Here is a 17,378-nt window from a genome sequence, read left to right as displayed (position 1 = left end):
GTAAGCTGTATGTACTGCATCAACCTTGTAATGATGGACACAGTTGCAGCCTGAATTAAATTAGATGATGATAGATAGACAAGGCTCAAAATAAGCAGCTTCGCATTGACAGTTTACAAGGCGAAATTCTTCATTTTGTGCCTCATCAAAATACTAAATCAAACTGAGAATCAACCGCTGAGACGGTCCCAAAAAGCTTTGCTGGGCTGGATGCACTCGTGTTGCTCACCTAGGTGGTAGTCAGGCATTAAGGCAAGTTTGATGCTTAATTTATTATATTAATATACTTTAAACTTTATAGGCCCCTGTTCTCAGGTGACGTACTAATTCATTTCTGGTTTAAGATGGTGCCCTGTTTCGCTGTGTATTATTTTCTCTCCAGACACAATTTCCTGTTCAAAGTTGGCTATATAACGGATGTAAACGCAGTTCGAGTTCGATCTACGTTGCGAGTACTGCATCGCCCAATCACTTATTTCTGCGTTTTGCGCACGACACAGCACATAGCTGAGCAATTAGCATGACGACTTACTGTTAATTACACCCCATCCTCCTTTCGTGATAACAAAACTTGTCAGAAGTGTATCTCATTCGCTGCCATGGAGGCAATGTTCATGATAATGATAATTGTCAGAAGTGTACAGCTTATTCGCTGGTAGGGAGGCAATGATTTGTGACTTATGCTGTGTTAACACCGGTTGCTAAGCAAACTCTTACCTCCGCACTGTGTTTAGCCACATTAGCTCGCCGGCTAGGTAGCTCGCTAGCTAGGTAGCTGGGGATTTCCGTAACAAAATAAAGACAATCTGTAACATTTGGCAGCTAGCTCCGTGTAAAATGTTATCACATACACACAACAGAACAAAACAAAACAAAAAGTTAGTGACTTAAATACCTACCTATTGTTATCTCCGATTAGCTGAAGTCCTCTATCTAACAGAGAATTGGCTGAGAGGCCATGTTTTATCACCTGAAATAGTTTTGTCAGTATTAGTATACTGGTGTACAGTGGTTGCAGGTGTACATTTTAATAATTTAATTACATAATTATTTACGATAACTATCCTGGTAAGCTAAATGACAAAAACCTTAAAGCTTGGAACGGAAAGCTGGTCAAAGGAGGTTGAGCTTTCTTCACTTGTAGGCGTGTCAAGATCTAAGGGACGGTGTAGAGAAGACTTGGAGGTCCTCTTATTAGTGGGCTGCTTGACAGACCAATTGGACACCTTATACAAAATAAAATAAACAGTGTATACAAAACAGACAGGTTATAATTTGATCAAATTAACTGGGTACAATAAAGTTGGCTACATCGTGTCATCAGCATTTTGAGGTAGACATGGCAAGTATGGCCAATTAACATATATCACCTGATAGTGGGCCAGGTAGTTCTGGTAGCATGCCATCACGTGGGGCTGCCTCGTTACTGGGCCAGGTTCTGCCATCTTTTCGGCCTCCACTGAACTCTCTTCTTCCATGGCTAGAGCAGATACGAAGGAGGCCTGGGATATGTGGCTTGGCAGAGGCTGGGAAGGCAGTGGGGGCAGCGTTGGTGGCAGAGGCAGAGGACGAGGCTCAGTGATCAGCTCCCCGTTGAGGACATAAGTGAGAGGACCTTCAACACTGTGGTAGATGGAGCTCCGGCTAATCAAGGTGCAAAATATTTCAGAATAATTGTCATTATAAGTGTCATTGATTCACATACATTTCATTGTTGCCTGCTGCATCGATTTGGATTTAGTATTCATTAGCAATACAGCAGTAATCATTACATTACCCATTTGAACTATTTTTCTTATGCTAATGAAGACTGGCGCAACAGCAGAAACTATACTGGTGAATTGGTTATACTTGTGGGTGATTACATTGACAAAACAAGAAATAAATTGCTACATTTACACTTGAGGTTATAGAAAATTACAGAATGCTTAGAAAAGAAAGTGATATCCAATTTTCATTGATCAACTAAAAGTAATAAGTAACAGCTGTTAAGCACTGGGTCATGTCAAATTCAGCTTTAAACGGCTATTAAAACATAACATTTTGTCATTATCATGATTGCACAGTAGACCAGATAAAGGTTAATGCATGCTAGTGAATTGTACATTCAACATATTTATCAATTAGTGTATTATTCTAACGCAAGTAAGGATTGCTTGCCATTATGCAATATTTTCCAGTTTGCAAGTGATCAAAAGTATAAAAGTTTTCCTTAAAGCTGCTCTATGTAACAATTTGCCCAAAATATCTTTACAATAGCCTTTTTATTTGGCTATTTATGATTAAAACGTCTTCTAATTAGTAGATTATTAACCTAGTGGTTCACAATATGTACGCCAATATTTTCAGGCCGGATTTTACATCATGTGTGCATTGTGTATGTAAAGAAAAAAGTGTGCAGTTTCATTTTCCGACCACAGGTGGCAGTGGCGATTCAAAATTCAATTTTCTGCATTCAGCAGCTTTAATAGTCAAAGGACAATAAAGATTAATTCAACTGCTCTGACAGATGTAAATATTTCATGTTAAAATATGGTGTTCAGACTCAATCAACATCCTGACTGAATCTTATTTGAAGTATTTCCCTCTGTTCTAATGTCATATTTGGCTATGCTTCCTGAAAAGCACCACTGAAAAAAAGGTTCATGAGTAGATTATATTACTTTTAATTAAAAGATGGAGCTAACCTATAGTTCTCCATGTAATAAGGCGGTTGCGGTGGTTGTTGCATCTGCTGCCTTCTCCTCTTTTTGCGTCCCGGGTATGTGCCAGGACCCTCATCAGCACTGCTAATCGGCTCAAAGTCTTCAGCAGCAGAGAAGTAGGCTTCACTGTCAGCCATCGACATGCTGGAGTCGGCGGATCGGTACTGATGGAAGGTGTTGGAATCTGCTGAGGGCGTAAAGGGGAACGAGCCATAGCTTCTACGTTGACGTGGTGAATCCAGGACATTCTCGTCACTGCGGGAAACATCACCGCTGAACTGGACACCTCCAGACAGCACCGGCGGTGGCCTGTCATTGAAACAAGCAGCTGACAAGCTCTTAGTGCTCCCTAATCGACTAGAGTGCACTGAAGACTGGCGCTTGAGGGGAGAGCAAAGGGGTGATCGTACGGAGGTGCGTTCCTGGGAGTTGTTGGGTGAAATAGGTGAGCCCTCCGGAATATCCCGGAAAGTGCTGGAAGAGTCACAGGCACAAGTGGCAAATTTACCATTTAAAGAAAAAAAGAAGTGCGTAAAGCTGGAAATGCCACTGCAGAGCGTAAAATTGATGAAATATTATACCTTCTTTAACTCATTCACTCCCAGCCAACTTCACTGAAGCAACCCCCTTCACTCTGGGCTGTTTTATTGGATTTTGACTAGGGATGCACCAAAATGAAAATGGTTGGCCGAAACCAAAAATGAAAGTTGCTTGTCCGAAAACCGAAACGGCGAAAAAAAATTAGGCCAATTTTTACCATCATTGCATTTATTATAATTAATTAAAATATTATTATAAAATATTTATTTAACACTGGCATTTTAACCAAGCACAATATAAATTTAATTGTGCTGGCCGTTTTTGTAATAACTACCATTGCTTCATGCAATCTCTTCAGTTCAGAGGCTGCATCAAAGCCTTCTTTATGCTCTAGCATAAACAAACTAACATTAAAAACTTATAAATATGTTTTTGGGACCATGGCAATATTTAAAATAGAACGTATTTATAATTTTTGGGAGCAAATGAGTTAAATGCATATCACAATCAGAAGCATTCTTAATGCTACTCACTCGGCAGGACTTTTGCCATTCACAGAAAACATGCGTTGTTCAACACTTGGCGAGGGACTGTCCCTTTCTCCAGCCAGCAGGGGCAACGCCGCACTGGAGGAACTGTTCTCCTCAGATGAGGATGCAGAGCTGTGAGAGCGTTGGGGTACCTGAAGACTAAGGTGCTGCTGACCTCGTCTCTCAGGCACCTCAGGAGGCAGACACGGTGAGCGTGTATCTGTTTTCAGCCCAACAACCCTTCCTGAAAAAACAACATTGATTTGACACAAAGCACATAATTGAAAATAACGAGCATACTGCCTTACAATTACGCAACTTAAATTTTCTCTGATTTTCATTGTCTATAGCAGTCGTTCTCAACAGTGGTCCTCGAGTACCCCTATCCAGCCTGTTTTCCCATGTCTCCCACAGCCAACACAGGTGTTTCAAACGATCGGCTAATTAGCAAGCTCTGCATGAAGCCTGCTCATGATCCTCAGCTGTGTTGGCTATGGGAGACATGGTGAACAGGTTGGATAGGGGTACTTTAGGACAGGGGTTGAGAAACACTGGTCTATGCAAATAACACTCATCATGCTGTAATTTGCATTAGCTATTTAGAAAATGTAAGAAAAGTAACATCTGAATAAGAATTTAAAAGTGCACATCCCGTTGTTCCATGGGAACGTTAAAAAAATGGATTGACAACAGATTGGTTCAAAGTTCATGTGTCACGGGTCAATACACTACAATTCTTTAAATTACTGGTAAAGTTTACGTTCTCAAAAAAATATACATACAAGTATCACTGTATATGGTGCATTCTGTTCATACTCCATCGGGTAGTGTTGAAATTCAAAGTGAATTTTCTATGCCCCTTTTTTTGTGGCAGAGAGCTGGAGCTGATCCCATCTGACTAGTCTGGAATGCCAACACAACTGGGACTGGTCACCACCAGTCAATGACAGGGCACATGAAGAGACAGAACGATTCACACTCAGATTCAAGTTGTCACTGAGTGGGAAGTGAACCCATGCTTTCTGGACAGACCCATCAGGGACATTCAAAGCAAATGATTTCCAGAAATAGATTGTCTTGAAGAGCAGTTGGAGTTGGCATTGACATTCTTCGTGTTAAAAAGCCTGGCATTCCAACACCCGCTGCTACATTGCCTCCGACTTGTGCTTTTATTATTAATACATGTGTCATTTGCGTGTTGTCAAAAACTCCACTTTTCTTTGTACGTGGTGAACATTTTGATTCAGAGCAGTGCCCTCTGGTAGATTAGTCACTAAGCATTCATCCTGACCAATGGAAATATGAGAACATCTCCAGTATTTTTGTATGTATGCATGCTGGCAGACATGTGCCGTAACAAATCACATTTCATTTAATTAATTCCTACCATCCACTTTGGGTGTTTCCTTGGTCATTATCCACTCCCCAGGCTGAAGCAAAGACTGACCATAACACATATCTGATTCAGTGCTAGAGGAAGAGAATGCAGATGAGGAGGAAGGTGTCATCTCTTCAAATTTGAAGAAGTCCAAGCCCATATTGATTCCTCCGAAGAACCTGCAGCCTCCAAGGCAGCCACAGCGATTCCTGCTACGTTTGTTTCGAATGCCAGACTCTTCAGGCCACAGGAACCAGAGTCTTGGAAGAAAGGTGAGGTAAACAGGTCAACAGCTAATTCACTATAAAGTAGCAAAAGCATTACTGCCATGTTGGAAGGCTGCACTTTCAAATGACAGATTGTGTTTATGTACCTTTTGGTCTGTGTGTCATGTACTTCCAGAAATTGCCTCTGGACTTCACATTTGGCTGAGTGGTCAGCAGCCAGGGCAATGTCTGCCGTAATGAGGTTCAAGTTGACTGAACCAGCCTCCAGCCAGACAGAGCGTCGCATCACTGCTGGCTGACAGAGACTCGGTGGCTGACCTGGAGCTTGGCCCTGCCCAGCCGGCAGCAGCCTGCTCGCATCACTGTGCTGCTGCTGCTCGATGTACTGTTGGATGTTTAAGTCCTGCACTACAGCACTGATGCCCTCTCCGACTGCCTGGTTATGCAGGTTGCAGTTGGCCACACGTAAAATACCCGTCTGGAAAGAAGTTGTATAATGTTACTGACAGATATTTGTAGTGGTTGCGCTTATAAAAAACAAAAAAATAAAAAATAAAAATAAAAAATTCAAAAACGTAAGTTTCTTTTTCGTTTCTTTTTAACTCATTCACTCCCAGCCATTTTCACTTGAAGCAACCCCCTTCGCTCCCGGCTGTTTTACTGGATTTTGACAGATTTTTGCAAGGCCCACAAAATATTGTGTTCTATTGCTATAAAAACATAGAACCTACCAAGAGAAGCATTAGAGTCACCAGGAATAAAAAGTATATTTCTATCTGTTTCCATTTTGCAGCAATTAGCATTAGAATATAGCTAACAGGGCTTAAAGTAAAAAAAAAAATCCTGAGCCTGAACTTTTTCCAGGGAGCGGTGGTGCAGTATCCAACGTGCCGATTCGTTGTTCGACCAACATCAAGCCATTAATTACTATTCGATTTGTCGCCGTGGATGGACTGGGCATTTGGGAAACTCATGAAATTCCCGATGGCCAGTCCACCCCAAGTGTTAGGTCATCTCTTTCATTATCCAATTATATTATGTATAGTACAGTATAGCACTGCGGGTTGCAGTCCCCTCTTGTGCTGCAGCTATCAAATATTTTGGTATTCAAATATCCTACAGAAAATTCTATTGAATAATCAGGTATTTGGATAAAAATAATATTTTCGCAAAGTGAAAAAACAATTATGAATACAGAAGACATTAAAAATATATTTCCACTTACAAATAATCGACCAACTTTTATTTCTAGATAATGCACTCATTTTTTTAAATATATTTTTTACTTAAATTTAAATTGTGTTTAACAGCACATTATTTTCCTCTCTAGAAAGTTAGGGAGATTTTAGACAAATCTCTCCCCATGGATTTTGGAATGACATTCCGTTAAATATTAGGCAATCTCTACCCACTCTTAAAACACATCTTTGTTCTTTGGTGTTTGACTCTGCATGAGACTCATCATTGTTTCAATGTTTTATGGTGCTTGCTGTATTTTGTTATTCATTTATTTATTTTATTTACTTACCTACTTGTGTTATTTTATTGACTTATTAATTTACCTACGTAAGATAATTATTAATTTATTTGGTGTTACTTTTGTGTTACCTGTCTTTATTTCATGATTTTTACTCTATGTATAGCACTTTGTATGAAATGAAATTCCCAATTGAGTAGGTTTTGGTTTGTGAGACAAAGTGACGTCAGAACCACAGTTGTGATTTTGCCGACCGTCAAGTGCACAATTGAGTGAGTTTGGTTTATAAAACTGATCTCTAGGAACCGCAACTGTGTCCGGCTGCCAGCATCAAAGTGTGCAAATCATCACGTCGATTAGATTGCCGTTGAAAAGTAGCCCGATGAATCTAGCTGCAACCGCTAGCACCGTTAGCACGCTAACACTGTAGATGCCCTAAACACTGGCAACAGGCACTGTGCAATACAATGTCAGTGTAATTAATTAATTCTTCTTTTAGTGCCCTTAATTGGTGATCAAACATGATTTCTGTACAAAGTTGTTTTGTTGACGTTGGTCGCAATTGTTTACGCCAGCAATAAGATTGGCAAAGACACGCTCCGCAGGACGAGTAAAGTCATCCGTTGCGCCACTGCCCGCGACTGGCAAAATGCTCCCAGGAACAACTTCAAAATAAAAGCATCCCATTAGCATTGCGCTCCATATATTATTTGGTATGGGGAGGTTTATTTTGAAGTTGGCCTTCTCCCCGCATTGGCGTTTTTTTGCCAGAGGTGTCAAATATGTAAAATGTTTACTTCTCTGAATTTGTCATTGCGCTAGTGGCTCTTGGGCACCGTGCCGGAATACTTTAAGCCCTGAGCTAAGTTTCATCAATATTCACAAAGGGGAAAGAGCTTTTTGCAACATGGCCCTGGCTGATCTCTTATACAATGATGCCACCTGTTGGCTGTTTTTGTAATAACTACCATTGCTTCAACCATTCTCTTCAGTTCAGAGGCTGCACCAAAGCCTTCGGTATGCGCTAGCATAAAAAACGAATAAATACGTCTTTGGGAGCATGGTAAGATTTAAAAACTAAGGTATTTATACCTTTTTGGGAGCAAATGAGTTAAGAAAAAAAATTGATGACAATAATGTTTGAAAAAACATTGGTGACATTGGCGAGCACTTTGTGGTATATTTCAAATGTAATCAAATAAATTAGGGTCTAAATACTTTGATATTAGCAGCACAGCCGTGTTCAACAATGAAAAGGTCCACTCCATCCATGGCCAGTCGCGTCATGGTGTACTTGAGCTCCTCTGAAGTTCGACAGTGACCTGGTAAGCAGGTTAACTAAAACACAACAACAAATTTGATAATTTACAGTGGTAGGGAAAGGCATATTGACTTTGAGGGTGAACACCATCAATAACTGCCACTGGAATGACTAATAATAATCCACGTTGAAAAAGTCCATAGTTGCATGCACAATGTATGTGTCGTACGATTAATGTGATCGTTCCTCAGATTACTTCATGATAACGCCACCTTGCACAATATAAATAAACTCAACGACTTAACAATCAACGAAGCCATGAAAGTTGCACAAAAATGTTGTATGAACAAGTTATGGCCCACCGAAACAGGCCTGTTGCAGTGTCAGCACAGGACACAGGCGTCTGGAGGGTGAATTACACTACAGTTGAAATGCCCTCGTGCAGTGGTTCTCAAATGGGGGTACTTGAAGGCACTCCAGTGGGTACGTAAAATAAAAAATAAAAAATTTAAATCCATACAAAAATCCTTTAAAAATAATTATTGAATTAAATTTTCAGGAAAATATAACTTCAGAAAACGAATTTCATTTTCAGTGGGCTATTCAATTTTATTATTTTAAAAATCCGGATTCTCCCCCTTACTAGAATGGTTTGACCCAACTTGTTACGTGCCACCTCTCGTCACCTGTCAATCACTTGAAAACAATTAAGTTAATTATTTCTTTTTAATAACGAATCTTTTCTATGATCCAAAAGAGGACACTTAATGTTGAAATTATTTTTTTTGTGGACAAATATTTATTAATAATTAAGTTAATTATTTGTTTTTGGGAGCAGATGTTTACTATGATTGCAAGAGAGGACACTTTACTTGGATTATTATTTCTATGTACACAAATCATTAACCGCCCATCCATTTTAAAATAGTTTATTTATTTATTTATGTTTTTATTTCCAAATAGTTCAGGAGAGATGAATACAAATGGAGTTTGAAAGGTTCTTAAGTTTAATAAATCAGGCAGTGATGGCACGGCACTGTTTTAAATCTTTTTTGTTTTTAACCCAAAAATGCTTTGCGCTGGTTAGGGGATACTTGGCTGAAAAAAATATTTCACAAGGGGTACATCTCTGAAAAAAGGTTAAGAACCACTGCCCGAGTATGATTATGCCCTGAGAAGACATTTAGTTCCTTAGATTGTTTTTAATCACGTGAAAAGCCGCAGTATTCTCTGCTTATTTTGACGCATAATTCTTTATAACCAAAATTATATTCACACAAAAAAAACAATCATCCAAATGGTGACAAATAGCTGATGTGAGAAAGAAAAAAATCACTATTAACAGTTCACAATTGTTACAGCAAGCAAAATACCTTAGCATCACAGATGCGACGGTCAACGCCATGCTGGCAGATGACAGACGGCTTTGGTTGTTCGAGCTGGAACTCGCGGGACATTACATGAAAAACAAAATTCTCCCCCCACTCTATCATACTGGCCACCTAAAAAAAAAAAGAAAAAAAAAGTACAATTACAGAAAATATTGACTGCAAGAACTAAAAGTTTGAATTGTCATTATATACAACATTGACAAAATTGTTGGTCCCCCACTAAAACAACTTGAATCTGACCAAAATAAAAATTAAGGAAAATAAAAATTTAGTCAGGCCTGTTTCATTTTTAAAATAATTATTTTGAACCACAAATCAAAAGCAATGTATGATTGTCAATGTTTAATTTTCATTGTCTTTTTTAATTATTCTTTTGTTAGATTCAAATTACATCTGTGACTGCTGCATGTTTTCTTTCTTTAGTCGACCTGGGTTGTGTGTTCTACTGTGTGAGTTAATCTGTCTGTTACAACTTTTGTCAATAAAGAGAGAGGAAATAAAACAAGTCATTCTACATTCAGCCAGCACCAAAAAATTAACCCCGGATGAGTTTTTACAGTGGTGACAGTTTGGAATCTAGAATAAGTGATTCCAAAAGCATCAACGTCTGGACCGGACTGTGGTCCAACATCAAGGTACCACTGTATTCACAATATTCCTCATAAATTTCTAGAACCTCAGCTAAGAACTCATACCTGTGGAATAGTCACCCTGCCAGAGAAAGCCCCTGCCTGCATATCAATGAGCCAGGCGTATTCAAGGGTGTCACTTCCTAATGGCAGCCCCTCTGCAGAGAACATGGCATGTGCCCTCATCTGCAGGCCCGACAGGCTTAGGTGGCCATCCCTTAACACTCCATCCACTGTGGGACGCTGAGACACAAGGAAGAAAAAAAAAAAAGAAGAAACGTAGTTGTTTTCATCAATGGAATGTTAACTCTTTGACTGCCAGACGTTTTCAGAAAAGGGATGCCGTCAGTGCCAGCCGATTTAAGCATTTTGACTGATCTTTCAAGGTCCACAGAAAATGTTCTGTTTGGACTATGGAAACACACGTACTACCAAATGAAAGATTGGACTTTCATCTTTCATCAGAAAAAAAGAGTTTGTTTCTACCTTATTCCGTTCTTTAGTAATCAACAATAGAAAATGGTTAGTTTGACCCAATTTCGCCTGTTTTGGACCAAAATACGGAGAAATCAAGCTTTTAGTGAAACGATATTATTTCATGCATTCTAGTGAATTTTACACTTCTTTTTGTCCATGAATGATGCCACAAACACCTAAATAGTGCTTTACTTCTATAAAACACTACCACCAAGAATGAAAAAGTGTTTTTTGATAGCAAAATACGTTTATTTACATTCAACAGTGTAACAATTTGACAACAATTTGGCAAACTATTTACAAATGTGTGCAACTGTGGTGCTATTTACAAATATGTGGATGTTTCAACGACAGTTTTTCTTTTTGTAACACTCTCCTGCGTGCAAGGAGACGCAACAGCATTTGCACAACAGATTGCCTCTTCGCGTGCGCCACTTTCTTGCAGGCCGTTTTTTTCCGGGGAATAGCAAGTATATACTGCAGTGTGTCATCAAGTCTAATATCAGGATCATGCTACGGTTACGTTACGGTGGTGTTACGTCTCGCTTCCTCGTGTCCTTCAGTTGCTATACCGGGTGGTAGGAGATGTTCTGATCCATTTTATCCACTCCATTCATGGTGGCATCGTAGTCCAGAAACAGTGTCTTCTCCGTGATCAGACTGTACCCGCTCCTCCGATGAATATGCATTGGACTCGGGGTACTCTTCATTGTCCGATCGAATGTCCGCTTGTGCAGCTCCGCGTTTTCCGGCGTTAGCAGCGCTAGCCGGTGAGGCTTTATGACGAGAGAATAACGACCGCGTCAATGCTTCCAACTCCGGCGTCAACCTCGGGAGTGACCATCATCATCATCATCAATGTGCATTGGTCGATGCTTTTCGACTACTCTCCATCGTCCGATCGAATGTCCGCTTGTGCAGAAGTACCCGGCCGGCTATTGTGCGCGTTTTCCGGCCTTAGCAGCGCTAGCCGCGCTAGCCGCGCTTAGCCGGTGAGGCTTACTACGTGATCGTAAACACGTCAAGGCTTCCAACTTTGGCGTCAAACTCGGAGTCATCATCATCATCATCATCAATCTGCATTGGTCGATGCCAACTCTCCATCGCCCGATCAAATGTCCGCTTGTGCAGAAGTACCCGGCCGGCTATTGTGCGCGATTTCCGGCCTTAGCAGCGCTAGCCGCGCTAGCCGCGCTTAGCCGGTGAGGCTTACTACGTGATAGTAACAGTCGCGCCAAAGCTTCCAACTTTGGCGTAGAGCTCGGAGTCATCATCATCGTCGACATCAATGCGCTTTTTAGTATTGATTGATGCTTTCCGTCTTTGAAAAAAATGCTCAAGCGTGAGCTGCTTGTAACCGGTTGCTTGGTCAAGCCATTGTGGCTTGGATCAGCCATTGTCTCCTCAACACTCTAGCTCCGCCTCACGTCTTCTACTGACGCCCACGGTGGGCGGCCCATCCAACCTTGTGCAAAGAGAGTCATCGCTGCCCTCTAGGGGCCAAAACGAGTCTTTGACTAATCATATCTGCCTGATACTTTCAGCACAGCTGCCCAAGGCTTTCCTGCACCCGTTTTTGAAAAAAAAAAAAAAAAAACATATTATTCTTTTAACGTCCTCGGCGCCCTTCCCTAGGTTTATGCTAAACGTTTTATAACGTTTATGGCAGTCAAAGAGTTAAACATAAACAGAACATTGTGTTTAACAATGACAAAGCCCTGCTGCAAACAGCCATATGATGGTGTCAAAGCACTACTTAAAAAAACAAAAAACAAAAAACATTTTCAACATACTTCCTTGGCACCAAGATGCCACAGGATGGCAGCAAAGCCGTAGTCCACATTGCTTACATGATTGTCGCCATTACATTTCATTAACTGATGATGTTTTTTTTTTTACCATTTATATTTGAGATGTCCTGTTTTGTTAGCGGTCTTTAAATGCACCTCATATAATGTGAACAGTTCACGAAGTGAAAGGTTTTTCTTCTTCTCTCCCAATGCAGCTACTATGTCTTTTCAAGGGCTGCAAATAGCAATTATTTTAAAAATTTATTAATCTGTCAATTATGTTGTCGATTCAGCAAAAAAGAAAAAACGATTTTAATTTCCATCCTGTTACCCTAAAACAGAGAATTACTTTGAATTGACAAGTGCAGAAAATGCACAAAATAATTATGATTCAGTTACTGTTTGGCCCATAACATGTCAGAAAATATGCAGAAATTATACAAATAAGATAAATCATTGTTTTCTATAGTAAAAGCAGATGTTTGCAAACGCCTCATTTCCAAAGAACACAAACATTCTGATTTCATGGAGGACTACAGATATCAGAGAAGATTTACTGTTGAGAGGATGAAATTTGAAAGGGTTTGGACAAATAAATAAAGTCTCTAGGGAATTAACCATTTATCAACGTGATTAATGAGTAATTTGATAATCAAATAACCGATTAATCATTGCACCTCCAGTTCATTTCTAAATACTGTGGGCAGTTAACCACTCGTTGCTTGCAGGGCTGTGCTGCAGCAGGATCTGAAGTTAATTGCTTCAATTAAGTGAGTTCACTTAAAGGGACTGCAAAATGAAAAATCAACTTTTTTGAGCTTTTAGCCATGTTAAAATGCTAATTCCTCACCAAAACATGACCAAGTTGTGTTTTCCTCCATTCGCCCCTGTACGAGAAATTCTAGGTTACTCTGCTCTCCAAGCACCAACCCCTCCCAACCTGAGAAAACGAGCTGTTGGCACGGTTTGACGTCATTGCGTGCGGCCCCACCCCGGCACCGCCTCTGCGGACAAAACGTACGCCCACTTTCTCTGAGACCTCCCTCCATGGGATAATGACAAAAGTAGCCTTTATCAATAAACGTTCTGTCCAAATGAATTCAAAGCAATCAATTATTCTTCACATTTGCAATGCCAAAGTGCAATGAAATTTCAATTGGCTGTCTTAAAATCAATTGGCTGACACTGGTGTAAACTACAAGTAAAACATTTGCGCTGATAGATTTAAATGAATGCATGGTGTAGTGAATAGTACGCTCACCCCATAAGCAACAGGGCGCTTATAATCCACTCCAAGGAAACACATCTATATCTTTAGAGTGGTTACAGGTGTACTTAGAAACTATCTGTCCAAGACTGATGCAAGATTAAAGTAGTGTGGCGTAAGACTTCAAGGGACAGGGGGAGGGGTGGTCGGGGTGCTTATTTCTTACCTGGTAGTTGTCACTGATAAAGATGTGGATAGGTGATAGCAGCAACTGAAGCATGGTCTCCTTGTAACCTTTTTTCATTTCAAAACATAAGCGCTCCAAGAAGCCAGATGGACCCTCTGGCCCCTCGCTGCTACAGTGCTGAGGAAACCCAGGAAGACAAACAGAAGACAGATCCTTGGATTTCGGCTACAGTATAGATCACTCCAAAATAAGACACGTTTGAATATAAATGGAATGCTATGCTAAACAAAGAGTAAAGAATGACTTTATATTTTAATATTCTTTATATTCATGCTGTTGCTCTTTCAACATATATTTTTACAAAATGTTGCTCAACCCATTAGTCTTTCTTAAGCCACAAAATGTACAATAACAATCAGCCTTACCATTGGCAGTCGACCATGGACTTTGTAGAGATTAATGAGCACAGTTATGTCCCATGGCCGCAGGTCCAAAGGATGTATGTCTGAAGTCTCCTTAGGTCCACTGTCGTCCATTCCAAGAGGGGACCAACCCAGACCAGATGAGGACGTGGACAAAACCGGACTGGACACTGTCTCTTCAAAGTCAGTGTACATGTCATCTTCACCAAAATAATTTTCCTGAGAAATAGTAGAAGAGTGGACCTTAGAAGGTTACTTGATCGACTGTGGGTTCTTCTGTGTCAGACTCTATAACAGTGTTCCTACTTTTTTTGGCCCCTAAGTGTCATTAACTCAATCACCCCCAGCCATTTTCACTGAAGCAACACCCTTCGCTCCCAGCTGTTTTACTGGATTTTGACGGATTTTCCAAGTCCCACTAAATATTGTGTTCTATTGCTATAAAAACATGGAACCTACCAAAAGAAATATTAGAGTCTCTTCTTTCATCAGAAAAAAAGTATATTTGTATCAGTTTCCATTTTTCACAAACCTGTTGAAAACACTGGGGAAAATAGCTTGTTGCAACATGGCCCTGGCTGATTTTTTATACTCTGCTGCCACCTGCTGGCCGTTTTTTGTAATAACTACCATTGTTTTAAGCGACCTCTTCAGATCAAAAGCTGTATCAAAGCCTTCTGTATGCTAAGCATAAAAAAAACATAAACAACGTATAAATACGTGTTTGGAAGTTAAGGAAAAAGTATATAAAAAAATTGTTTATACATTTTTGGGTTGGAATGAGTTAATTGTTGTGTTTGTTGATGCTTGTAGGTGTTGTGTCTTTGCTTGCAAAAGCACATTGAGTTACTATGTGTATGAAATGTGATTATACCTTGATAGAAATCAGTGCCCTCAGTAAAGGTCCATAAAGGATAATTTGAGAATTAGGAGACATTTCTATTTCCACATGAAGTCTGTCAGGGGGAAGCTCTGAGGGGTCGGTTGGTATCCGGCTGTGGCCAGCTGAGGCAGATGTGTAGTATGGGTAGGTGTGGTGTCCGGAAGTGTTTTCTGGGGGCCGTAAAGCTGACAGCATTGATTCCTCCATTTCTGACACTGCAGTTAGGAAAATACTATCGTAAATTTTCAAAAGAATAAGACGTGTGACACCATGGCAGAAAGCTTACATGACTGTTTTAGTTGCTCATCAGCTTTTTGGGGATAAATAGGATGCCAGCTGTAGTCAATGATGAGCATGAAGTTTGGAACACTCCAGCAGTCAACCCAGCCGGCTCTGATGGTGAGGAAATATTTAGAACACATCACAATGCTGAGTTGAAAATTCAAAACAAATTTGATGATCAGTTTGTCAGAGGATGTAATTGGTGAAAACAGACCAGTTAACACAATAAGAGAGAAGATGGTCTCTAACATGATGAATTCAGACAAAGACTGAACATAACTTAAAATTGTGCATAACAGTGTTTATACCGTTGAAACACATCCTTATTTGCATTGCTATAACTCTTTCACTTGTATAGTGCTTTTCTACCTGTTAAGGCACAGAAAGTGCTTCACACTGACATCAAATTCACCTACTGATGGTGCAGTACCAGGAGCAACTTGGGGTTCAGTATCTTGCTCAAGGACACTTCGACATGATCACTATGGCCAGGGATCGAACCCACAACCTCTGGGTTGGGAGACGACCACTCTACCAGTACCCATTGAGCCATGCCACCCCAAAAAGACAGCAAAACAAAAGCAGCTTTATCTGTAAAACATTATTTTGAATGACTATTTTGTTTGTTTTCTTCATTATTTTACAATCAGGATTCTCAAAATATGCCTAAAAAAATGACTGTAGTATAATCACTGTACTAATACATACATACTGTAGTTTCCAAAAACAGTAACAGTGGAAAAAAAAAAAAAATTCCATTGAAGTAAGTTATAAAGCCCTTTTCTTTGTAAATACAGTATATACAACCCCCCACCCCACAGACACACACACACACAACTCACTCTGCGTGGGTGATATTCCTCCACCGGGACTTGTTGGGTTTAGGTGGCGGGGCACTTTGATTTTCCCCTGGCATGAACATGTCTGCGGGCAGCTTGACATTCTGGTAATCTTTGGCAAGGGTGAGGAGGGGGTAGCGGCTTGGGTGGCACTCAGGCAGAGACAGTCGCATGTCTGTATCCTCTGCCTAAAAACGTCAGGATTTACATGTACTTAGATACACACAGTTAAAGCCTATTTTCGAATCCATCTGAATCGAACAATAATTTATGATCAATCTACGGGATGTATTTGTACTGTCAGCAAAGAGAAAAAAAATCATTACACTTCGTCACATGGAAACCATATTTTGGCAAAGGAAATCATATCTGAAAAAATAACTAACCTTCAAGCTGAAGCGGGTATGGCAGGTAGTTGGAACAAACTCAATAAAAGGCAAAATGAAGTCTATATTGAGCGTCTCTCCACATGCTGCCAGGTATACTGCAGACAAATTATATTGTAAGGATTATAGCAGTAATACAGTACAACATTTACATACAGGGCTCTAAATTAACACCACCCGCCAACTCGCCAAATGCGGGTTAAAATTCATTTTGATGGGTGGTCATAAATATTTACTAGCTAATTTGGCTGGTAATGCAAATTTCAAGGCTCGAAGCTACAAGACGTTATGCAGTTGTGTGCTCTTTTGCGGAAAACTGAGTTGGGAAAAATAGCTCTAAAATGTAATTTGCGCACAGTTAGAGGCACTGTTGCTGTCGGAACTCGTCACAATAAAGCTGTCTTGACCGCTGAAAGTGTAGTGACTTTAATTTTGGAGGTGTCACGACATGTCTTCCTTCTGAACCTTCAAAATGAACATATTAACATTTTAGCCAACGTCCCTTGCCTGGAACTGATTCGGGTTTGACAACTTTGACAAGAGTGATATTAATCAAAATAACAGTAGAGATTTGCTGAAAAACAGCCGCCATGAGGAGCGATTTGTTGACAATTCTGTTCCACCAAGAACCATTAACGCTGCGATTCCACAAGAACCTTACAACAGCAATAAAGAAAAGATACCGGTAAATGTTGGACAAATTGTATAATAAGTTATCACATGAATGAGCACTTTACTTTTGGCTGCAGTTGAAATGTTGCACCCAC

The 17,378-nt window shown here is 40.1% G+C and overlaps 1 protein-coding gene across 1 annotated transcript in view; it reads right to left on the bottom strand.

The window, feature by feature from the left end:
* The window catches only part of bltp1 (bridge-like lipid transfer protein family member 1), a 100,332-nt gene that overhangs the window by 63,883 nt on the left and 19,071 nt on the right, over positions 1-17,378 (bottom strand). The window contains exons 16-31 of the mRNA XM_086094372.1: positions 16,612-16,709; positions 16,229-16,413; positions 15,391-15,497; positions 15,096-15,319; positions 14,225-14,440; positions 13,839-13,976; positions 10,205-10,381; positions 9,492-9,620; positions 8,076-8,195; positions 5,527-5,858; positions 5,163-5,413; positions 3,779-4,019; positions 2,688-3,179; positions 1,371-1,644; positions 1,089-1,226; positions 900-970 (exon numbers count right to left, since the gene is read on the bottom strand). Coding sequence (XP_085950498.1) covers positions 900-970; positions 1,089-1,226; positions 1,371-1,644; positions 2,688-3,179; positions 3,779-4,019; positions 5,163-5,413; positions 5,527-5,858; positions 8,076-8,195; positions 9,492-9,620; positions 10,205-10,381; positions 13,839-13,976; positions 14,225-14,440; positions 15,096-15,319; positions 15,391-15,497; positions 16,229-16,413; positions 16,612-16,709 — 3,193 coding nt within the window. The remainder of the gene's footprint in view (positions 1-899; positions 971-1,088; positions 1,227-1,370; positions 1,645-2,687; positions 3,180-3,778; positions 4,020-5,162; positions 5,414-5,526; positions 5,859-8,075; positions 8,196-9,491; positions 9,621-10,204; positions 10,382-13,838; positions 13,977-14,224; positions 14,441-15,095; positions 15,320-15,390; positions 15,498-16,228; positions 16,414-16,611; positions 16,710-17,378) is intronic.

This window comes from Leptonotus elevatus, chromosome 14 (assembly GCF_054856555.1).
Source record: "Leptonotus elevatus isolate MCC_2025b chromosome 14, RoL_Lele_1.0, whole genome shotgun sequence".
Classification (NCBI taxonomy): domain Eukaryota; kingdom Metazoa; phylum Chordata; class Actinopteri; order Syngnathiformes; family Syngnathidae; genus Leptonotus; species Leptonotus elevatus.
The sequence above is the reverse complement of the archived record's forward strand: the minus strand, read 5'-3'. Positions and strand labels throughout refer to the sequence as shown.